The 24,822-nt window shown below is 39.8% G+C and overlaps 1 protein-coding gene across 1 annotated transcript; it reads left to right on the forward strand.

Annotated features, from left to right (window-relative positions):
* Positions 1-4,843: 4,843 nt before the first annotated feature.
* On the forward strand, positions 4,844-6,798 carry TPBG (trophoblast glycoprotein). Its single transcript, XM_030314580.1, has one exon. It carries the CDS (start codon positions 4,844-4,846, stop codon positions 6,101-6,103), a length of 1,260 nt encoding a protein of 419 aa, XP_030170440.1. The 3' UTR covers positions 6,104-6,798.
* The last annotated feature ends 18,024 nt before the right edge of the window (positions 6,799-24,822 follow it).

The raw sequence follows: 24,822 nt of genomic DNA on the forward strand, positions 1-24,822 counted from the left end.
CTGTAGAAACAATTTAAATAAATGATAGTGCAGAGGCATTTTCCTGGAGGCTACAAAGTGACCTATTGAAATACACTAAATTGGGGCGCCTGGGTGGCGCAGTCGGTTAAGCGTCCGACTTCAGCCAGGTCACGATCTCGCGGTCCGTGAGTTCGAGCCCCGCGTCGGGCTCTGGGCTGATGGCTCGGAGCCTGGAGCCTGTTTCCGATTCTGTGTCTCCCTCTCTCTCTCTGCCCCTCCCCCGTTCATGCTCTGTCTCTCTCTGTCCCAAAAATAAATAAAAAACGTTGAAAAAAAATTAAAAAAAAAAAAAAAAGAAATACACTAAATTGTTCTTCTCCATTAGGACATTCAGATCCTCCTTTTATTTCATTTTGGAATGAAAGAATAAATGGGGAATGAATATGCTCTGAGATCCTCTGTCCTGCTCTAGAGCATATAAATAGCATCTCACACAAAAAATTTCCAAGATGTCAGGAACAAGGCAAGTATGATAATTTAAGATAATTAAAATTCTTAAGATGAGCAAAATAGAATGGATTCTAGTAAGCTTTTCTCACTCAAAGGAAACTTCTTTAAAATGTAGTTACTGATCTAAATGTCTTTCAATAAGGCAATTAAAAAATGTGGTATAACAATTCAAACCATGGAATATTTTGCGGTCTTTAAAAAAGAAGAAAGCAAACCTATGTGTATGGATATAGAATGATATACATGGTTGTCCTAAATTAGAAAAATTATGAATAATGCATATACTGTGATCCCATTCATATAAAAAATAGCAGAATCACAAGTGAAATATATACAAAGGAGAGGAGATTGGAAAGATACACATATATCAAACTGCAGTCAATGTTGTGCATTGAAAGCTTTAGTTTCTATGTCTGTTTCTTCCACCAGGTTATGTGTTCCTTGGTTACCAGATCAAATAAATGGATGCCCGGTTAGATTTTTTTTTTTTTAATGTTTTTTTATTTTTGAGAGAGAGACAGTGTGAGCAGCGAAGAGACAGAGAGAAGGGGAGATATAGAATCTGAACCAGGCTCCAGGCTCTGAGCTGTCAGCACAGAGCCTGATGTGGGGCTCGAACCCACAAACCATGAGATTATGACCTGAGCCGAAAGGGGGTGCTCAACCAACTAAACCACCCAGGTGCTCCCCAGTTAACTTAGAATTTCAAGTGGAACGGATTTTTTTAAGTACATCTCAAATATTACACAGGACATACTTAATACTAAAATATTATTCATTGTTTATCTGAAATTGAAATTTTTATTTTTTTATTTGTGAATTCTGGCATTTCTACTTTAAGGAGACCATAAACCATTCATCCTTGTACTCCTATCATTAGCATATTTACAGATATATAGTGGTTGCACAATAAATCATGAGAGGGAGAATAATTAAGGAGAGCACAATAATAAAGGCAATTTTGCTAAGTGTGTTACATACATTATCTCAATTCTAATGGAAATGCCTTAAAGTTTTCTTAGTGGTCATATTTTACAGATTAAGGAACAGAGGTATACAAAAGTCACTCAGTAAATGGAGGAGCTAGAAATGACCCCAAGTTTCTGGGTCCTGATTCAGCAGCCATAACCAAGTGCCAGCTGCAGGGAGGAAAAGAGAGAAAAGAAGGGGAAAAAGAACCAGGGGTGAGGCTTTGATTTTGCCTAAGTGTAGCTGAGCAGGCCTACACAAAGTCTTTAACCTTGCTAGAGGTGGAATGTGGGATATGTAGGAGAGGCAGATAAATCTGGGCCTTGTCCCCATATCCACCACGCATTAGAACAAGTTACATAATTTATTTTTGCCTCAATTTCTTGCCCGTACAACTGGAGTAAGAATACCTGAGTACTGACACGATGAATAAAGGAGATAATTTCTGTAAAGTGATCAGCACAGGGCTTGGCCAGTGAAAGAACACTAAGTCAATGCTAGTTATTCTTGGCCCAGAACCCCAGTTTTTTCATTAAAAAAAAAAAACCAAAACAGAATAACAACATCAATAAAAAGACAGTGATATAAATAATATCAGTATTGCCAAGTTGATTTGAGGATCAGATGAGAAATATATATTATCTCTCTAAATTCTAAAGTGCTTCTCTTTCTCCTCAACAGAGTACTTGCTCTTCAGATCAGAATCAGAATCAATGTCATGCCAGAACATTATTACAATGTTTCCCCTGAGTAATTCATTTTGTTTTAAAAATTATCATACAGTAAAATCGACTCTTTTCGGTAAAGTTTTATGAATTTTAAACCATGTACAGATTCATGTAACCACTACCACAGTCCAGATACAGAACATGACTCTAGCTTTTGAGATTCTTTTTTCAAAGCATTTCACATTCTTGTTGCAAAACAGTTTTAAAAAGAAGAAAAAAAAGAATTTAGATAACTGTGAAGATACGAATTAACAAGACTGGCTTTTTGTACAAATCACTGCAGTCTCCAACACCTCTAGGCCTTGTCTGGGCCATTTTTGCTGTTGACTCTGCAGACTGTTTCCACCAAAGTAATCAGGAATCAGGTTGAGAATCGGGGCATTTCTTCCTGCTAAAGGCACATGTCACAGGCCCAAACTTCAGCATTCCCTATTTGCTCCTTTTTATATTATCTTCCAGATCTTAATTTTCCCAACTATTTCCTCTAATTGCCATTCTCTCTCTAAAATGAAGAAGCTTGGAATACCAGCACCTTCTCATCCCTTCAGGACAATTATTGGACAGAGTTATTCAGAGAGCAACGCTGGACCCCTCAGGACCCTAAACCTCTGGGATATAACAGATTCTCCAGGTAACAATCTATCCCTTTTCCATCCTCTCCACCTCCCCAGCCTGCCAGGCACTCCCAGGGAGGACAGACATCTGGACCAAACTTCCGTCCTCCAAGGGCCGCCCACGTCCCATCCCCCATCTCGTGGGCTCTCCCATCTTAAGGGACTTGCACTGACACACCGCTGCCACATCCGCTTTCTGGGTGACTCAAGTCATTGCTATTTGCCTTTTCTTTCTAGCATGCTTTGGCTGCTGTTTTCTTCCCTCTGCTTTTAATTTGGGAAGGAGAAAAGCTAATGAACCAAGAACGAATCTCCTCTCCACGAATCCTTTCCCCCCTTAAAGTTGGCTCTCAAGTTCCGTAACTATCCTAGAAGTGCGGGGGCGGGACAGGTGGGGATGCATTAATTACACCTAAACCTTAAATTGGCATGTAACGTTATCACTCGGGTGGGAAGACTTTCTGAAGCTCCCTTGCAACTTGCTGGGCATTTTGCTGCTGCCGCTGTACATTTTCTGCTCATTTCTTAATGCTGCTGCTTCGTGTGCTTCTGTCACCCCTAAATCGATCTCTACGGCCCAAGATGCCCAAATCAGGGTGAATTCCACGAGATTCACCAGCGGTTTTCTTCCTGTCCAAGGTAAATACATTATGCAAAATGAGGAACCACCAAAGGATGCAGGCTAAGGGGGAGAGAAAGGGATTCCCTCACCTTTCCTGGCACATCCCTCGTTAATTTCCACCGGAAGGAGGCGCGCGGCCCAGATCCCCCCAGTCTCCTTTCTTAAATCCCCCAACCGAGGGCTGCAAAGGTTGGCGGCGCGGCGGGAGAAGTCCCTCTAGCAGGCCTGGCTCTCCCCCGCCCCCAGGGTTGGTTTTTCCCAGCTGCGGAGGTTGGGCCAGGGGCAGGGGTGCGAGGAGAGTCGGCGCCCGCTGCGCGGAGCCGGGAAGTCGCCGCGACTCCGGTGAGACTCAGAGTTGTCTCCGGAGGTGACGGGCGCGGAGGTGAGCGGTGGGGAGCAAGCGGCGACGGCGAAAACGCGGAGGCTGCGCCGTGGCCCCTTACCATCTTTTGAAGGGATAGTAGCGTAGGTCCAGGGTCCCACCGCCGCTTTGTTCGCAGCCTCTCCCTAAGGTACTCTTTGGAGATGACTTGAACCCCCTCTATGATCCGAGGGTCTGGCTGGGGCGGGGGGGTGGGGGGGGGAGCGACAGCTGTTAGGTCCTCCATTTCCTGCTAATCCGGGAAGGTACCAAAAGAGATGAAAAGACTCCTGTAACCTGAAACTTCCCTCCGTTCCAAACCTGGACCGGGAGCTGAGGTTCGGGCGGGGGCGGAGACCCCGGAAGGCGGGTCGGCAGCCGAGGCGGTGGGGGACGGAGCTAGGAGAGAGTGAGAAGTTTGGTCAGGAAGACGCTGGGGATTAAGAAGTTAGACTTGGGGGACGAATCTGATCGGGAAAGAGGAGGGCGGGGGGCTGGAAGAGTGTATATATAGTGTGGGCCTGGGCAGAAGGAAGACTTTACGCTCGGTGTCTCGGGACGCGCGCCCCTCTCCCGGGGAAAGATGTGCGTGGGAGTGGGGGGAGGCGAAGCCTGGACGGTGTTTCGGAGGGAGGTCCTGGGGACCGAGTGGGGACGACTTGGCTTGGGGAGTCCGGCTCCCGCACTCGGGGAGCTGCGGCCGCCGCCGCTCCTCACGCTTCTCTCCCGCCTGTCCCAGGTCCTGAAGCGGATCGAGCGCGAGGCGCCAACAAAAGAGGCAAGAGGGTGCCACCCGGGGGCGGCGGCAGGAAGAGGAGCGGGAGGAAGAGCGCGGAGCTGAACGTCCCGAGCCTCCGTGCGTACTTTTTGGAGGGAAGGGGCGGGGGAATCGGCCCCGGGAGGGGGACGCCGGGTGACGAGGGGTTTAGCCAAGTTCCGGCTGCGGCGTCCCTCCTCTGCTCCCACGAGAGGAAAGTTTTCTCCAGACGCTTCCGGCCGGCCGGCGCCCTCCGGACCAGCTCCCGAGCCTTCGGAGCGGGCGCCGTCCCAGCCCAGCTCCGGGGAAAGCCGCGCCGCGATGCCTGGGGGGTGCTCCCGGGGCCCCGCCGCCGGAGACGGGCGGCTGCGGCTGGCGCGGCTGGCGCTGGTCCTCCTGGGCTGGGTCTCTTCGTCCTCTCTCACTTCCTCGGCGCCCTCCACCTCCTCCACGTCGTTCCTGGCCTCCGCGGTGTCCGCCCAGCCCCCGCTGCCGGGCCAATGCCCCCAGCTTTGCGAGTGCTCCGAGGCGGCGCGCACTGTCAAGTGCGTTAACCGCAACCTGACCGAGGTGCCCGCGGACCTGCCCCCCTACGTGCGCAACCTCTTCCTCACCGGCAATCAGCTGGCCGTGCTCCCCGCCGGCGCCTTCGCCCGCCGGCCGCCGCTGGCGGAGCTGGCCGCGCTCAACCTCAGCGGCAGCCGCCTGCAGGAGGTGCGCGCCGGCGCCTTCGAGCATCTGCCCAGCCTGCGGCAGCTCGACCTCAGCCACAACCCGCTGGCCCACCTCAGCCCCTTCACCTTCTCGGGCAGCAACGCCAGCTTCTCGGCCCCCAGCCCCCTGGTGGAACTGATGCTGAACCACATCGTGCCCCCTGAGGACCACCGGCACAACCGGAGCTTCGAGGGTATGGTGGCGGCGTCCCTACGCGCCGGCCATGCGCTTCGCGGGCTCCAGCGCCTCGAACTGGCCAGCAACCACTTCCTCTTCTTGCCTCGGGACGTACTGGCCCACCTACCCGGCCTCAGGCACCTGGACCTGCGCAACAACTCGCTGGTGAGCCTAACTTACGTGTCCTTCCGCAACCTGACACACCTACAAAGCCTCCACCTGGAGGACAACGCCCTCAAGGTCCTTCACAACGGCACCCTGGCGGAGTTGCAGAGCCTGCCCCACGTCAGGGTCTTCCTGGACAACAATCCCTGGGTCTGCGACTGTCACATGGTGGACATGGTGGCCTGGCTCAAGGAGACAGAGGTAGTGCAGGGCAAAGCCAGGCTCGCCTGTGCATTCCCGGAAAAAATGAGGAATCGGGCCCTTTTGGAACTCAACAGCTCCCACCTGGAGTGTGACCCTATCCTCCCTCCATCCCTGCAGACTTCTTATGTCTTTCTAGGTATTGTTTTAGCCCTGATAGGTGCCATTTTCTTACTGGTTTTGTACTTGAACCGCAAGGGGATAAAAAAGTGGATGCATAATATCAGAGATGCCTGCAGGGATCACATGGAAGGGTATCACTACAGATATGAAATCAACGCGGACCCCAGGTTAACAAACCTCAGTTCTAATTCGGATGTCTGAGAAACATTCGAGGACAGCTATGCATGAGATGTAGACTTAAGCTTTATTCTGTCCTAAGCTTGCTCCACTTCCACTCTCCACTATGGACACCACTGACCTTGACTGAAAGCAGTGAAGGGAATTTGCTCCCTTGGTATGTGAAGTTTCTTGGTGTGTCCTGTTAATGTAAGACGATGAAAAGCTGTGCGTAGTGTTTTATCCTCTTCCTTTTCTTGGAACTCAACTCGTGTGGACGGATTTTTCAAGTTTCAGCATGAACATGGACTCCCGGCTGTCTGTTTCTCTTAGAACAGTTCGAGGGGTAGCCAGTGTACCCGTAACACGGATAGCATTCAACAAGAGCTGCCTCAACTTTTTTGAGAAAAATACTTTATTCATAAATATCAGTTTTATTCTCATGTACATAAATTGTGGAGAAAATAAATGCATTCCATAGACTGCCTGCAGATCTTAGCAAGCTCTTCAAAGTTAACTCCATAGTACACAGGAGCACCTGCATCCGAGAGCATGCTTACATTTTACTGTTCTACTTATTACAGAGAATAACTTGCAACTTCAGATAACTTCTTTGACAAAGTAAATTACTTTTTTGGTTGCAGTTTATATGAAACTGAAGTTTTTTAATAAACTGCATTGAGATCCAACAGACTAAATTGTTAAGAAAAACTTCAATAAAGATTCTTAAAAGAACTACAGTTGTGTTCAAGTTTGCTATTTGAAATAAAAAGGAGTAGGAGTAATGTCTTCTATAAATAGATTTTGGGAATAGTTTTGAGATGGTGGATCCATTCAGGATTTAAACAGAGTTGAATATTCATGTGATAGACATCTCATGGTCCCAAAGTTAATGCTATTCATGAAGCAATTTTGAAAGAGTGTTATAAAGTTGGTAAGGTAAGAGGGAAGAGTTCTGCATCTTAAACAGCTCACAGTTTGGAGCTTTTTCTAGACTACGTTGTTAGAATGGAACAAAATTATTTGCTTAATAAAACTTTCTATATGAAATTGTTCTGCGGGTTTTTAGAGCAGACCAGGAAACATCTAATGCAAATAAATGTTTCCAAACGAAGTGTCTTAAAGAAACAGAATATCCTAAAATAAAAGACTTAAAAATGTAAATTAAAAAACATTTCCTAAGATCATAATGTAAATTGGAACTTAGATTTTCTTGAGAATATTTTTTCAAAAACATTTAAAATGGAATATACATGGTCAATAGTTTATCAGAGATCCTGCTTGTATGTTTAGAAAACTGTCATGATAGGCTATGAATTTGAGGCAATAACCACAGATAAATGTCTATGTCCATAAACAAGTGTCTCAACTAATCATAGGTTATGTTCAGTTCAGTATTTAAGAATTTGGAGATATTCCGATTTTGCCTAAGCTCTACATACACCTTTGTGAAGAATAAATCACATTTAAGAGTAAATAAAAGCAATTGGTTAATCAATTGACACTATCAATAATAGACAAGATTTTCTTTTACTCAGTTTGTTATGAGCCAATTAAACTTAAAAGTAAATTCCATTAATCTCCAAGCTATTATATACAGTGACTTAAATTTAGTTGTTATTACTTTACATACAGTGTAGGTAAACTTGTATCAGTAAGTCTCAGGGCCTTCTTTCTCTTTAAATTGATTATGTTTTACAGTGTTTTATATTTGAAATAAAATTTCCATTTCCATATTTTTATAAATGAAATTGGAATGTAGAACTTTAGGTTCTAGCGGTCTTTGCCTATTTCTTCTCTGAGTTAAACTGAGAAGTTTTCAAAATAGGGCTAAAGATTTATGAATCTGTTCCTTGTTTAGACTCTAGTTGGAATATGAAGTTTTAACTATATTAACTTTCATAAGGCTCATTTTATGAAATATTACAGTATTTATTACTTACAGGTTCTATTTCAGATCCTATAACTAATCACCCGAGAAAAGGTTAAATATACGGTACTAAATATTCCATTAAACATTTTAAGTGTTCACCAGGAATTCATAAAACTGGCTGGCTGCCATTATTTCCTAGGAATGATGAAGATATTAGCCTGCCAAAAATAGTGAAAGCATCTAATAAATAAGGGCACACACACCATGTTAGAAGTAGGCTACTGATGGACTTTCACTGGGAAGTCTGCTGCTACTGTGGAAAACAAATTGTAATACTTATAGTCTATTTAGAAGAATTCTTTAGTCCTCATATAATAACCTAACTGTTAAAAACTGAGCTGTATCTAAGATCCGGGGAAGCAGTAAATTCATTAGTTTTTCTCATCTACTCACTGAAGCAAGATCTGGAATAAAGTGAAGCCGTTTTCACTTTAGGTGGATGGCTTTTTTGAAGTTAACGATTTCTTGCTTCTTTTTCATCCCCTTGTTTCTTCCTTTGTGTGAACTTCCCAATTTGCTACTGCTCCCTTTTCTGTCACATCACTCCTTGCTATTCTCCAATACATGGCAATAGAACATTCTTCTGACAAAAAATATTACTCTTTGGAAACAATTGCTATTGTGCAGTCATAATACTCGAAGCCTATAACTTCTAAGGTAGTCTGAGATAAATCCAATATGTATAAGTGAATAGAAAAATGAAATAAAAGTATCATCACTTTATTTAAGCGTACTTGTTTTAAAAGCTGATCTTTAGTACCATTATGCATTACTAATCCTAGAAACCTGTAAGTGATCCATTTAAAAGAAACTATTTTGGTTGGTAATATACTTTATTACTCAGCTTGAAACAAAGCTGTTTCAGCAAAACCATCCTTCATTTATCCTTTACAAGTTTCTTTTGAAGGAAGTTAGAAAATACTTAAAAATTTAAGCACTTGATAAATTCCTCAATTTAAAAAGCTATTAAAATGTCCAATACATTTCTATTTAAAGTGCAAGATTTTAGGATAATACACTATTTGACCCTGAATTGCAGCCGCCTCCTTTCAATGTAATCATTCAGTTTGATATATTAATATGTGTATACATCATCAATTTTGCTGCCTGGTGTGATTCAATGGTGACCTGTAAGGCACATTTGTACCTTATGGCTGAAGGATTTTTCCCACAAAACCAGGAGAATTTGAAGCATAGTCAATAAAAATTTTTAAGGAAAAGGAGCTACATAAATTGATACTATCAATAATAGACAAGATTTTTTCTTTCTTTTTTTTCCCAGAAGTGAGGAAAGGCTTGGTTGAAATAAATGAGCAAATCACAAGTGGTAAATCCTTTAAATTATCTTGATTGGCAGAAAATTTGGATTATGCTCAATAATTAATTAGAAATAACATACCTTTGTTTTCTGTCTTTTAACATAAATTAGATGTTAGAAAAAAAGAAAGAAGGAAGGAAGGTCCAAATGAACTGCGATTGTTTCCTTATGGATTCCGTTTTACTCTGTCCCTTTTGGCTAATGTTCCAATATGGGCTTACCTTCTTGAGGACATTCCAGCCTTTGCAGCTCTAGGTTGGAGTTTTTTCGTATCATTTCTGCTTTCCATTTAAGTTTTTCTCCAAAGAGTACACTAAAAGAGACAACCATGAGGATGTGCAAGGTTAAAAACAATTTGGCACGTGCTTTCTTCTTGCTCCCAAATCCATTTAGTCATCCAGCCTTCATAGAGCAGCACCATAAAGTGAAGACTGACATTTTTTAGATGAGATTCAGGTTTCACTTTTATATTTGTGTGAGTATTTTTCACAGTAAAGGAGAGGGAAGAGAGGAAATTATATTTCTAGATAATAAATGAAAAATACCTTGACAATGCCTTTTTAAAATCTTTCAGTAATATTGCAGTGCTGCATTAGAAATAATTAAGAAAACATATTCTGTATTGTCAGGTGATCCTGTCTTCTTTTAGCTGGAGAAAAACAGCTCCTCGAGGATGTTTTGTACAGTTCTTATCCTTACCCATTCTTATCCGTTCTTATCCTTACAAATGATTCAGAAACTCAAGCTGCCTTCATTTGTTTTTTATCTTAAAACATGGTCATGGTTAAAAAAAATCTAGAGTTTAAAAAATATTTAATTTGTGTTGATGCAATTTTGACAAGAGTAAGAACTCCTAGTATTTCAAAATGGGAGGAGTTTTAGATGTGTGAAGCCCAATTTCCTATTCTATAAATGAAGAAACTAATAATTGTGATATATCATTATGTTATATATTGACAACTAGGATTAGATATCAGGGTTCCTGACTCCCCTTCTAATATTCTTTTTGTTTCATGATGGCATTACTAATTACCTACCTTTAGACCTTTGGAATTCCCATGTTTAACATAAAAAGGCAATTGCTATGAATTTGTCTCATTGTTTTTGCTTTGCACTTATTAAATATGTTTTGGTTTGATCTAAATTTCACTTCCACTGTGTTAAAAATTACTATGTTTCAGGCCCCTGAATATGCCTTAAATACGTTTTGAGATAATTTTTTCACAGGAATCTTATTGCTTTTAAAACTCCTTGAGTCTATGATAGGAAATATTTTGGAAATGTAATAGTGGTGTTTCTTTTGAAAAGAAAAATAAAACTGGAAAGCTGTGCTAGCTTGTGTAATTCTATCTTAAAAAATGAGTTAGCTCAGCTGGTGAGAACACTAAACAAATGAGACCAAGTTCATGACCATGGAGATAGTCTGTTTTGCATGCTCAGGTCTGTGCCTGTTCCAGGTGCATGCTGCAACCCTTCCTTTGAGGGCCTGGACCTAAAGGGACTCTAAATCAATGCAAATTTGTGTCACCCAGGACAACCAGTGGACTGATGGGCCAAACCCTGGCAGCTGTACTGCTGCTGTGTTAGTTTACCGTCTTTACCTACGCAGGACCAAACATGACCGTCCCCATGCCCTTGCTGCAGTATGTATGCCACAGAACACAAAAGGTTTCTCATTTATGTGACTTTTAAGAAAAATCTCTCATGAGTGCCTTTTACTACATCACAAGGGAAATAGGTTTGCTTTGCTATTTGAAATGAAAATGTGGTTTAAGATTCAGGATCACGATTACTATATCACAAACTTGTATGTGGATGTTTATAAAAAACAAACGTAGTTTATGTTTAGCTGACATTTTATGATGGTAGGGTTTATTTGTGATTCACAATTTAAGGTCATTAATGTAAGGGTACAGTTGTTTTTAAGGGAGTAGAGTCTTAAAATATGACTATAATACTTTGTGTGAAAAGTAAATATTTAAAATAATATGTTTTAAAAAACCTGAGGATGTTATCAACATAGGCTTTTTAAAAAAATTGAATTTGATAGATTTCCCTACTTCTCTACCCCTAGAATCCTATTTCTACTCCTGTATCTTCTCCCAAGGAAAACTATGATACACAACATTTCAAGGTGACTGCACACAGGAGAATTGGACTGACTGAAACATTAGGTGGGTCAATTTACAAATATACATTTCTCTGTATGAAACAGTTTCTCCAAGTTTTATAATACAGTTAGTGAACTGTTTTCAAAGAGGACTATCTTTCACTTGGACACATTCTGCCACTATTCTTATAGACCACGGCAAACATGTAGGTATTAAACATTTAAAAATGCTTCAATATTGAGATAAACTGCCTTCTGTTTATATCACATGGTATCTTGTCTTTTCACTTACAATGTTGTGAACATTCCCTGGTATCATTGAAAACAATTTTATATCTGGTTTTAAAGTACACAGTCAGTCACATATTTTACACATATACGATGCTTCTTGCAATTTTAAGTAATGTTCTAATGAGCATTGTTGTACCTACCTGTGTTTCTACATCTTTCATTTTTCCCTTAAAATAGATCTTTGAAGGAAAATTACTGCATCAGAAGGTATAATGTCTTTTTTCTAACTTTTAAAAATATTTTTGATGTCTACTTAAATTAGGAATATTAAACATAGACCAGCATAGTTCATTATATATTTTAAATCTCACACCAAACTTTTTACAGAATGTTGAATGGTCTGTGAATAGGATTTTGAACAGAAAGAAACCTTAAGTGGCTAGTTAACTTGTCACTGTTTTTAATCCACAAATGTCTACTTTTTGTTAAAATAACAAAATTAGGGAATAGCTAAGTAAGCCCATTATCCAGTTAAAAGTGTGTGTGTATGAGTACGAGTGTGTGTGCACTACAAGGGTGGGAGAGGCTGTGTGGGATATGGAGGAACATCTGGAAAATTAACTTAGCTAGTTACATGTTAGCAAGCAGTTTCAAGACAAACCTATATCTTTGCCTGAATTCTAATGTTTTTAGATAATTTGTGTGTGCGTACTTAGAATTAATTTAGATTCCATGCACGTGATTTAATTGTCCTAATCTTACTGTTAATTTGCTTTAAAATTTCAGTGAAGTCCTGTGAATCATTTATTTAGTTCATTCAATAGATATTTATTAAATGTTTTCTATCTACCAAACACTATTGATGCATTGGATTGAAAAAAATAGTTTTGGATTGATAAAATAGTTTATGATGTAAAATTGTTTCTGATCCAGAAGAGGATAAGTATGATAGCAGCTAACATTTTATTGAGTGTTGAGTATGAATCAGACAGTAGGCAAAACCTTTCACATGTAAGATTTTATTTCTTCTCATTTAGGAAGGACTTGAGGCTTAGGAGAGGTGAATTACCCATGGGAACTAAGTAGCAAGAATCAGATGTGGATATTCATTCATTCATTCATTCATTCATGTCTGTTTCCAAGGCGCATGGCCTGAACCCTTGAACTTTAGGAGCAATAAGATGTGAATAACTATATTATAGGGTAGAACACGACAAAGCACTTCCAGAGAGTCAAACGGTATGGTACAGGGTTCAAAGCAGGAAGATAGTTTGTCTGGTTGAGAGACTCAGAAAAGGGTTTATGGAAGAACTAACTTTTAAGATGGTCTTGAAGAAGGGGCAAATAGAGATGGGGGGTGGAAAAGGAAACTGAAGACAGAGGGAACAGCATAAGCAAATAGAATGGAGGCAATTAAAGACTTAGTGTGTTCTGGCAACAATAACATTTGAAGGATTATGTTTATAACGAGTATTGTGGAGAGTGAACCTCCACAGAAGGACAAGTCTGTAGCTATGATAAATAGTTTCTGTTTAGTTCAGTGGACAGTGGGAGAGCTATTGGAGGTCTATGAGCAGAAGGGTGATACCCACAACCGTGGTTTTCCTTCAGAGGGTAAGAAAGCACCTTCTCCTCAAATTAGTTTGAATATCAGGAGTGATGATAGCACATGCATCAAGTGAGTATGAAAAGGTTTATAACTCCCATAATGGGATTTTCTGGGAGAATAGGGCTTGGTTTTCTTTTCACTGTGATTAGGGGGTGGGGCCAGAGTGAGGGTTCTAGGTTTTTGTGGTTTTAACTACCCACCAGATGCCAAGGATGAAACTCATAGTATTTTTATGGGCTTGCCCAGATGTGGGGCAAAAAGTGGGAAGGGGGGGTATGGGGCTTGAAAGTTGTCAGTACTCAGACATCACAAATGGAGGTGGACTCAATTATAATTCATTACTGATGTTTGATGACTGAAATGTGCTGTCAGTTAGTTGATTTTGAACTTATGAAGTAAGCCATTATGACTCTATGAGGCTTAGAGCATGTGGTCATTGAAGTTTCATTGAGGTTTCACTGGATATCTTGTTCAAGAGTCCATGGTGTGTATTTTGAGAAGAGAAGTACATGCTTTGGTGACCATCAGTAATGTCTAGAACTCCAAAAGGGATAAGATGAAGCCTTTTATTTTGGCTGTAGTATAGATAGACATGTATGACCTTGATTTTTATTTTGGGTATCCGAGGCAAGAAATTCCCATAGTTTTTTAACCCAAAGGAGGTAACCTTGGATAAGGGATTGTTATTGCCATTGGTCAGACTAAGTGGCCAGATAATTGGTAGTGTCCCAAGATTCTGTAAAAACAGGCACACTGGACCAGTTTTTGGTTAAGCATCTTCTATTGCTAAGATGACTGCATGACGTTTGGCCAATTCTGTGGACCCTTGAGTCTTGCCCTTAATCAAGTTTGTCCTGCCTAAAGGATGGATAACAGCAGCTTACTGGAGGGCTCCATCACATGTTATGGTGATCTCACCATGGGTAAAATAAATGAAATCCCTTTTTGATTCAGTTGATCCTGAGTACTTAAACACAAACACACTTTCTCTAGGTGGCCAGTGGGTCTGGGAGAGGGGTGACTTCCTCTAAGCACCATTACATCTGGCAAGGGACTAAGGACAGGGGAAATCAATTTATCCTACAGGTGGGATATTCTAGAAAGCCAAGATTTGGCTTTATCTTGTAAGTACCATTTCCATTTTAATAAGGGGGCCTCTGTGACTGTGCCCAGTCTACTGGGTGCTACCTCAGTGATCCAAGGCATAAGGGACAGCTGGGTGTGGAGAGTCCTGAACTGAGGGCATCTATTTCCAGAAAGGCCCTATATGCACCTACCAGTTGATGTTCAAATGGTGTGTAACATGGAGTTAAGATGGGCAGCTTCTTATGTGAGAGACTTAAGGGCAACTTTTGGCTATCATAGGTGGCTCAGAGACTCTAGAAGGCATGAGAGGAGGTTGCTAAAGCCTCTAATTAATGCTGGAGAGCATTAGTGGGAGTACCTATTATAATATACTTTTGTTGGAGAGGACCCTATTCAAGGCAGGCCAATTTGCAAGTAACAGCATAAATGAACTGAAGTAAAATTTGTAAACGAGGAGCATGTTGCCTCTGGAACCCAAAAAGTTTGAAAAGGTATTGGGTCAGCGATTATTTTCTGAGTGTCAGGGATGGAGCCACCCTTGACTGACAACATAATTCCTAGGAATTTAACTGAGGCACTTTTTGTAATGCAATGATCCATCCCTCTTGGTGAGCTCCTTTGTGAGTATTTGTATGTCTTGAATGAATGTGTCACATGAATCTCAGAAGAATAGGATGTTGTCAGTGTAATATCATACCTGTGTTCCTGGAGGAAGGTGGATGTGATGAAGATCTTGCTTACAGAGACCATGGGAGAGCAGGGCTCTTGAGATACCCCATGGACAGCCAGGGAAAAGTCTTATATCCCATCAAAGGTGAAGGCAAATTGTGGCTGAGAGGCTGTTGAAACAGAAACCTAATAGAAGATATTTGCCAAATGTATAATAGCAAAGTATTTTCCAGTTGTTGATTGGACAGAGTCAGAAATTTTAATAATATTGAGTACAAGGGTCTTAATTGTTGGTACGATGGCATTAAGGTTGTAATAATCCACTGTTAGTACCATTAATTTTTTATCAGGTTTGAGCATTGTCCAAATTGGGCAAATAAGAGGAAGGCAGAAGGCATAATGGCTCCTTTCTTTTGTAGGTCTTATTTGGTGGGTCATAATTCCTATAGGTCTTGTTTTAATCTAAACTGGGCTGTATTAACTAACTATATTAGTTGTTGGGGAAAGGTCCATGAAATCCCATTGTGTTAGACAAATTGTAAGTGCCCAAAACCCACTTTCATTTCAGCTTATTACTTGTTGGGTTAAAGCATCCATGTTCACCATGGGATATTTTAGGTCAGTGGGCCCTATGACTATGGAAAATTTAGGAAAGACGGTAGTTCTGGTGGTGAAGGTGAGGCATCCCCATTTGTTGGTAACTCCTCTAAGATCATAGGGAGTGCCTTGTTTAAATTTATTGGGATCTCCAAATATAAATGTAAGGTGGACACCAATATTGATTAAGGTCATGAAGGCCAATGGGAGCATCTTAGCTGATGTTAAAATTAATTTAGAATCTATGTTGTAGAGGCACAAAAGCCAATCTGTGTACTGTTTCATAAGTTATTTTAGTATATTTTAGATTTATAATTGGGTCAAATTGACAAACACTATTTCAGTTTCTAATTCCTCTTCCTGTATCCAAGTCAGCCCTACATCCACTTGGTGGTTACTGGATATACTTTGGGGAGTTCTCTTTACTCTGTTCATATTTGTAAGTTTCTTCTTATAGAGAGTCCCTGCTCAGTATTGTCAGGGTTAGGAACCTCTACCATAGTGATTGTTGCTTTCTAGGGTTTAGGGAGTCTGGGTTTAAGTCAGTTTTGAAATAACTCTTTGGCAGGCTGATAAATCTGTGTACTCAATAGAATCCAGATTATCTGTCCATCCATTTTAAAGTTATCCAATAGGGTGATGGAATTCTCTGTTCCTTAAGGAGGCTGGTTTTCATAATGTTCAGTGCCTTATGGGTGTGCCATGTATATTTTTCTTAATAGCCTAATGATCAAGATCTTTTTGGTGACAGGTTTATATGAACAGGTTTATAACTTACATAGTGGGACTTCCTGGAGAGAAGAGACATCCAAGCTGGTCTAGAATGGCCTAAGCAGAGAATGTCTCCGATTTTTATTGCAATGAGGGGGTGGGGCCAAGGTATGGGTTCCCAGGGTTTCTTTGGTTTGAACTCTTTCTCCACCATACCAAGGAGAGGAGCGCTGGGGCCTTCTTATTGGTTTATCCAGATGTGGGGCAAGAAAGGAAGAGTGAGAAGTGGGGCTTGAAATTGTTAGAGGTCAAAAGTTAAAAAAAAATGGAGTCTTTTTACTACCCTTTTGCTCCAGGAAGAATAATCTGACAGTATGAAAGGAGAGACAGGAGACAAGTGATGATTTCAGTAGTTAGGTAAAATTGTCCTTTTATACTGTCCTTTTAATGGGACATATGGGACAATGTGATATAGATGAGGAAAGTGAGGCACATTGGAGGTTAAACAACCTGCTTGAATTCATACAACTAGTAAGTGGGACGGCTAGGATATGAACCCCAGGTCTTAAAGTTTAAATCTGGCTCTAGAGTCCACATCTCAACCACTGTGCTATATTGTTTCTCACAGGTAGCATGCTAACCACAATGCTTTATATTCTTAGAGAAATTAAGAATATAACAGGTTTCTCTATAACAAGGATAGTATATGGGATTATGGGGTAAGTGAACCAAATGATTTAATTTCAATTTCAAAATCTTTAGTTTTTTAATTTTTTGATGTTAAACCATAAACACAAAATCACTACATTACAGTGGTATTTACTGTATGTGAAAAATGGTAATAATATAAGGTCCTGAATAAGATATTGTATATGGAAAAGAGCACCAATTAATTTCATTTGAAAAACTAAAATTAAAAAAAAATCACAGCTTATAAAAGAGTAGTGTAACTATTTTACTTTCAATATCTACATGGGTTCAAGGATTTCCTTTGTGACTTAAAAATTTTTTTTTAATGTTTATTTATTTTTGAGAGAGAGAGAGAGAGAGAGAGAGAGAAAGGTGGGGGACAGAGAGAGAAGGAGACACAGAATCTGAAGGAGGCTCCAGGCTCTGAGCTGTCAGCACAGAGCCTGACTCAGGGCTCGAACTCACGGACTGGACCGTGAGATCATGACCTGAGCCGGAGTCAGGTGCTCAACTGACTGAGCCACCCAGGTGCCCCTTAAAATTTTTATTTAATGTTTATTCATTTTTTTTTTGAGAGAGAGAGAGACAGAGCATGAGCAGGGGAGGGGCAGAGAGAGAGGGAGCCACAGAATCTGAAGCAGGCTCCAGGCTCTGAGCTTCAGCACTGAGCCAGATGCAGGGTTTGAACTCATGAGCTTCGAGATCATGACCTGAGCCTAAGTTGGTGTCTTAACCAACTGAACCACCCAGGGGCCCCACCTTCGTGACTTTAAATGATCAGTTTTATGCGATCCTTTGGCTGCCATCAATTTTTGAGAAGTGCTTTCCACAAAGTGAAACTTCGTTTTGAACAATTTTGAACCAGATATATCAGACATTTCAAGCCTTTTCTTGAATGTTTTGACCTTAGTTATCTGAGTTCTGCATTTCCATTTGAATCAGATGGTTGTGAAATTCTCCCTGCTAGAGTTCAGAATAATTTCTCATGTCTTTTAACTTAATCTTGGCTGGACAATTGCCTTCTGGAGGGGAGAAGCTGAGAATAAGTGCTCCTGCCCTTCCTGTCTGCCAGGGTGGTAATCCTAGTGTCTGTAGCATGGCGTTGATTTAGGGATTCCTCTGTTACCTATGTCAACTGCAATAAGGATATTTTTCAACAACTTACATCTTTATTTACAAGCTAACTTATTATTTTAACTGACTTCATTGGTCATATTAGCAAAATCACTGCTCAGCCTAAAGAAACAACTGTTTCAATTATCTTGACTTTTAGGATAAAATACAAAATGCATTTTTAGATTGACTTGACTTTTCTTCCCCTCCACTTGACTGTTTTGCTTGTGCAGGTCACCATAATTTTAGTCTGAGGATCTTTGGTAAAAGATGTAGCAGTATAAATAAAAAGCAAAGAACCATTAAGTCAGATTTTTCCATGGATCTCATCTACCCCTTGGTTAGAGGTTAGTTGCTTTGGCATTGGGAAGGCCTGACTTAATTCTTTCAGTTCTGAGGTAGAAAAAAATGGCATTTTACTAAACATAATCAGCAATGTTGATGTTTAGGATATCTGACAATTTGTTGATGTCCTTTGTTTTGCTTGAGAAACTAGAGATATAGCCAGTTTTATCAACAGAAGTCAGTGCAGACAGTATATGGTACTACTTGTCTAGATGGAACTAGTTTTGGCCAATCTTCAAGTTGAGTTGAGTTCCAAGCTGGATTGAGGCTGGACTCAAGAGGACCCTCCTACTGGCAATGACTCCCTAACCAGCCTCAAAGACTCTGACAAGTAAAATAGTCTCCAGGAGAGACCAAGTGCATTAATTTGGATTAAGTTCAGCTGTGAGTGGCAGGAAACTCAGTGGAAGCAAATTTATTTCTCTTAAAAAATTGAAGATTTAAAGTTCAGAAGTGCTGGGGTACCTGAATGGCTCAGTTGGTTGAGTGTCTGACTTCAGCCCAGGTCATGATACCGTACTTTGTGGGTTTGGGTCCCTCATCGGGCTCTATGCTGACAGCTCAGAGCCTGGAGCCTGCTTCAGATTCTGTGTCTCCTTCTATCTATGCCCCTCCCCCATTCTATCTCTCTATCTCCCCAAAATAAATAAACATTAAAAAAATTATTAAAGTTCAGAAGTGCTATGGCAGCCTTTCTCTATGAAGTCCTCAGCAACTCAGGATGCTTCTAGCTCATTGGTCCTCCATTTCTATTGGGCAAACCTTTTGGTCTCAGTTGGCTTGACTCTGGGACCCCATTAGGATGAGCCCTTGGGAGCCATATTTCATCCACCCAGTAGCAAGTGGACCGGTCTTGAGAAAATAGCACTTTTTCCAGGATTTTTTTTTTTGGTCAATGGAGTAAGATCAACCGCTCTGTATTTTTGTTTCTGACTTTTCCCCATGTAGTCTGCTTACTGAAAAGCAAAGTTTATGTTAATTGCCAATATGGTGAAAGCCCTGTTTCCTTTGGGTTCTTTTCCCCTGGAGCTAAAGTGAATCATCTGTGGTTCAAATTAGTGAGGTTTTCAGTTCAGGAAATATTTATTCAAGACCTTCTAAGGGTCAAGGACTATGCTGGAGGATATGAAGAATAAAATATGAAGAATATAGAGTCCATGTGTTCTCATAGTTGAAATTCGACAAGCACACAAATCATTATAATACAAAGTAAAATGTGAATATAAAAGATACACGGTGTTGTGTGAAACCAAAGGAGAGATTACTTTTACTGGATGGCTTGGAGAACGCTTAATGGAGTAAATGTCATTAGATCTGGGCTTTGGAGAACTGGAGGCAATTGTTGGTTGCTTACATAATACCCATCACTTTCCTTGATCCTCTGCCTGGACAGTATAGTCCACTTCCCATGTTGGAGCCTGAAAATGTACATGTTAACATTTCCACCTTCTTTGAAACTAGAGAATGACATAATTCCTTTCAATTAGCAACTTAGCAGAGGTCTGCTAAGGGCATACTGGAAAGAGTTTTCCATATGAGGCATATGAGAGGAACTCCCGTCCCTATTCCTTTTTACATAGACATATGAGGATGTGACATGTGTGGAGCAGTGGCAGCTATCTTGTGACTATTTGAAAACAAACATGAAGACAATGGCCAACATGAAGATAGCGAAGTAGTTGTTGCTATGTAAGGTAATAAATGTATTATTTAAGGCACAGTTGAGTATTCTGTTACAGGAGACTATGAGCCTCCTAACTGACAGAGTAGGATTTTTCCTGGCAGTTTGGGGTGTGGTAGGGGGTTGGGGAGTGGTGAAGTGGTATTGGAGAAAGAATATGCCAATCAACAGGAACAGTGTGAAGATAAATATGAAATTTAAAAACTCAGATTATATAGGGAAATAGCAAATGGTTTGGTTTAGTTGGAGAAAAGAGAGGATGGCAAATAATGAGACGCACCTGGTAAGATAGTTTGAAGACTTTGTAAGCTGAACTTAGGGTTTAGAATTTATTCAGTAGGAAATAGTGACAGTTGAAGGTCTGTGAGGGGAACTGTAATCAAAACTATGCTTTCTTGTTTGAAGAATCTATCTCCATATGTGTGTGTGTGTGTGTTCATTTTATATATATATATATATATATATATATATATATGGCTACATGTTTTATATATATATGCGCATATATATATGTGCATATATATATAAAACATGTAGCCATATATATATATATATATATATATATATAAAATGAACACACACACACACATATGGAGATATATATATGCGCATATATATATATGTGCACATATATATATATATAATGTGGCTACACTTGACTCCTTTTGAATTTTCTTCATCCTATCATCAAGAATATATAATGTACAAAGTCAAAAAGAGGGGACGGACTGTTCTACATTGTATACCACTGCTGGTTAAACTTTACATAACTGCTTAACATGTTTAATTACAAGAGGCAGTTCCCTCTGATTAACTCTCGTTTAAGCATCTCTAGATTTAAAATATTTGATATTATGGACAGTTGGCAGATGAGAAGAACCCTAATCAGAAATGCACATTATATTTTAATATGCAATTATCTTGTAGTTTTATCCAGAGTTGAGACAATTTTTTCTTCTTTTTAAAATAAAAGGTATTTTATTACAAAATAATAAATTCTTTATTATTAAATATTCAGGAAATTCAGAAAATTGGGAATAAGAAATAAATCAATAAACCCTCAGTCCACTATTGTCCTTTAAGCTTTTTTCCCCCCCTAAAACTTTTTTTAAAGGCTTGAAGATGATGCATTATATATTTAAATTTAGGTTGAAACTATGTAACTGGCACATATAAGTGAACAAAGTAAATCTGATTTCACGATTTGACAGTAAAATGTTATGTCACAACTCTCAATTATCATTTAAATAATATATTCTTCTGGATTCAAGCATATTATTCATCAGGAGTTTTAGTTTATTTCAGAAAGTGAAGGCAGATTACGTCAGAATAAACATAGCATTTGTTCTATCTCTGTAAAAATGAGCAAACCCTGAATTTTGTTTTGTGGACTTCCATAAGGACCATCACAATCCAGTAGAGGTTACTCTTGTTCTGAACAAAGCTTTTTGCAATTTTGCCGAAGGATTTACAGCATAATTCTGTTATGATGAATTCTGGAAATACTGCATACGAGGCACAAAGTGTTTGATAAATGAGGACAAAATAATAAACCTGGCCAGTGTAAAAAATATTATATCAGACAAAACTAGCTGTTGCTGTTATATTTGTCATCAAGAATTTTTCTTTTATTCTGTAACTTGTGATTTGTTTATTATAGGTTGTTTGGGACTATTAAAATCAACTTCCAACTGCATGGAGGGATTTCTAGAAAAAAATTAGAGTCACATTAAAAGTCTGTTATACTCATTAAATTGATTAAAAATTAAAAGTTGAAAATGTAGGATTTTTAAGAACATTTTTGGTTTAGCTTTTTAAATTAGTTCTGAGAATTAAAAAAAAACAGCTTTCCTTTGTAAGAAATATGGGTAGCTGTATTTTATTTAGATCAGTGCTTCCCAAAATGTAGTGTGCACATAAATCATCTAGAGTGCTTGTTAAAATGCAGTTTCTGATTCAGAAGCTCTGGGGTAGAGCCCGAGAGTCTGCATTTCTAACAGCCTCAGTGCAGATGCAACTGGTCCACTGATTACATTTTGAATAACAAGGTTTTAGAGGAACAGAAAACACTGTTTCTGCTACCAAGCCAGAAAATGGATTCTGCCAACTGTTTGATAGATCAATTTAATCACATGTAAATTGGTCATGAAATGCTGTGATCAAGAAAGGCAATCATTCAATAGTGAACTCTTCACAACTACAAAAATGTAGGAGACTTTAACTCATTACATTTTCTAAAATGTTTTTCTCATGTGCACTTAATAGCTCCATAGCCGTTTCTTACATAACAAGTTTAAACTAGAGTCTAGGCTGCAGACATCAAACACCAAATACAAGTTCGTATTTTGGATTCGTGTTTGTGAGGAAACTTGGAATGAGTCTTTTCCAAGTCTTTGAACATATTGAAATTCAGTCATTTTCATTAATTACTCTTAATAAGTAATTAATGCTCTGTTCAGTGTTTCACAGGAGCTCGTGTCTTTTAAATGCTGGTTGTGTTTGATACCGTTTTATAGACATTCAGGCTAGTTACTGGCCTTTCACAAACACTCCTGAAGCAGGAATGGGAGAAATTTAAGCAGAACTAATTCTGTAACTAATAACAGATGAGATGTTCATTATATACAGTTTGTGGGGTTTGTTGTCATTGTTGTTTGTTTTTAATGTTGAACTCTGCTCATTTAACAGAAAATTTCTATTTCTGCAAAGCAGATTTGTTTTCCACCGCTTTAGTAAAATCATCATATACAAGTAAAGGTTAAGGGAAGTAAATATTTATCTCCCTAGTTACAAACAGAGCGTTTTAAGAAGTTAAGAGCAGACTCCTCTGGCCCATTGTGTTGGCTCCAGAAGATGGTTCAGGGTCCCCAGGCGTGGGTGCAGGGCTTATCCTGAAGGACTCCTTCTCCTATTTGGGAACCCAGCCCTCCAGGCAGCTGCAGAGGAGGGAGAGCCAGATGCAAAATAGTTTTGTGGGTTTTTTTTTGTTTTTTTGTTTTTGTTTGTTTTTTAACTGGAAATTTTCTCTGCCTTACCTGTGGATGTCAGCAAACTAGTCATTAAATGTATTTCTATCAAAGTTAATTTGTCATATTTGATGTTCCTTAAAGATCAAGTCTGAGGTCAGGGATGAGCACCATAAATCTTAACTAGAGGTGATACGTTTATTATAAGCTACAAGAATGCCAGACTCTGATGTTGGTTCCTGGCCTAAAGAAATTTTCATTTCACTTGAAATTCTCAAATTTTCACTGTTCCCTCATTAGCATGCAGATCTCAGTTTCTAGGGTAGGGCAAATTTCCTAATTATGAAATAAAATGAGAAATAAACTTCCAAAAAAGAAAGAACAGAGATGCAGTTATTCCATACAACTTAGAGATCTTATGTTCTAAGAGATGTGTTATCAGATATACAAAATAGACTGCTCATTAAATAATAGCACATTTAATACATTAGTACACAGCATTTAAAAAATATTTTTTAACACTTATTCATTTTTTGAGAGACAGAGAGACAGAGCACAAGCAGGGAAGGAGCAGAGGGAGAGAGAGAGGGAGAGATACAGAATCCGAAACAGGCTCCAGGCTCTGAGCTTTCAGCACAGAGCTCAATGTGGGGCTCAAACTCACAAACTGCGAGATTATGACCTGAGCAGAAGTCAGATGCTTAACTGACTGAGCTACCCAGGTGCCCCAGTAGTACACAGCTTTTTTAACTTTGGCTCTCTTTTCCTTTTCTCCTCCCCTTCTCCCTATATCAAACTGATTTAACCTAATTTGAACATTTAATGAGGGTCCACTCTGTGCCATTCATATCCAAAAAACACCTCACTGAAACTTTCATTCTGGCCTCTTCTCTATAATCAAGCCCTCCTTGGACCCTCCCCTTTATATTCCATAAATTCAGGCCAAGCTTTTGGTATTCAGTGCCACAGTGATATGAAAGGACAGTATCAGCCAGAGAACTTTGTCAGCTACATCCGTTAATATGTTGCCCTCGCTACACTTCCTAACACGTATTCTTGGCATGTTGGAGGGTAGAGGGAACTGCGTTCTGTTCTACCTGTGCAGATGGCTAAGCTGAAGACCTGCTGGGGTAACATGTTGTATTTGTTGAAAATAGTTTCCTTTATAAAACTGCCTCCAGATAAAGATACAAAACTTAAAGCATTAATTAAAATGTGTAAAACAGCAGTCATCATTAAGATAACCATCTTACCCCTAGATTAAGCCAGGGTAAAAGAAAAGCAATTAAGGATGTTGAAATTGTGAGCATGTTTTGTCACAAATGTTCACTTCTTTCATTAAGAAGATATGAGGTTTTTCCCTAATTTTAATTTAACATCAATTTATCTTTCAATATTTATGGTGTTGATCGATAGATCAAGATTGTATTGAGTATGATACTGACCTGTTCTCTGTCCAGAGATTTTCTGAGCTTTTAATGCCACTTAATAATAGCCCATAGTTAACTGGCTCCTGCCTGGGGGACTCTCTGAAGTATTTACAAGTGGAATCCAATAGATGCTGTGTCAAACCAAAGTGAAGGCTTGGGGCTGTTATTAGCCGCATTGTGAGAAGGAGTAATGGGAAACAGTGGCAGGAGTGGGCAAGAGAACCTTCACTGATCTGATGCTAGAACTGCAACAGGTGTCAGACACTGGACTCCTT

Source organism: Lynx canadensis, chromosome B2 (assembly GCF_007474595.2).
Source record: "Lynx canadensis isolate LIC74 chromosome B2, mLynCan4.pri.v2, whole genome shotgun sequence".
Taxonomy (NCBI): Eukaryota; Metazoa; Chordata; class Mammalia; order Carnivora; family Felidae; genus Lynx; species Lynx canadensis.

Excerpts from the sequence above, each read along its gene's own strand:
- TPBG (XM_030314580.1), top strand. The coding sequence starts at position 4,844 with ATGCCTGGGGGGTGCTCCCGGGGCCCCGCCGCCGGAGACGGGCGGCTG.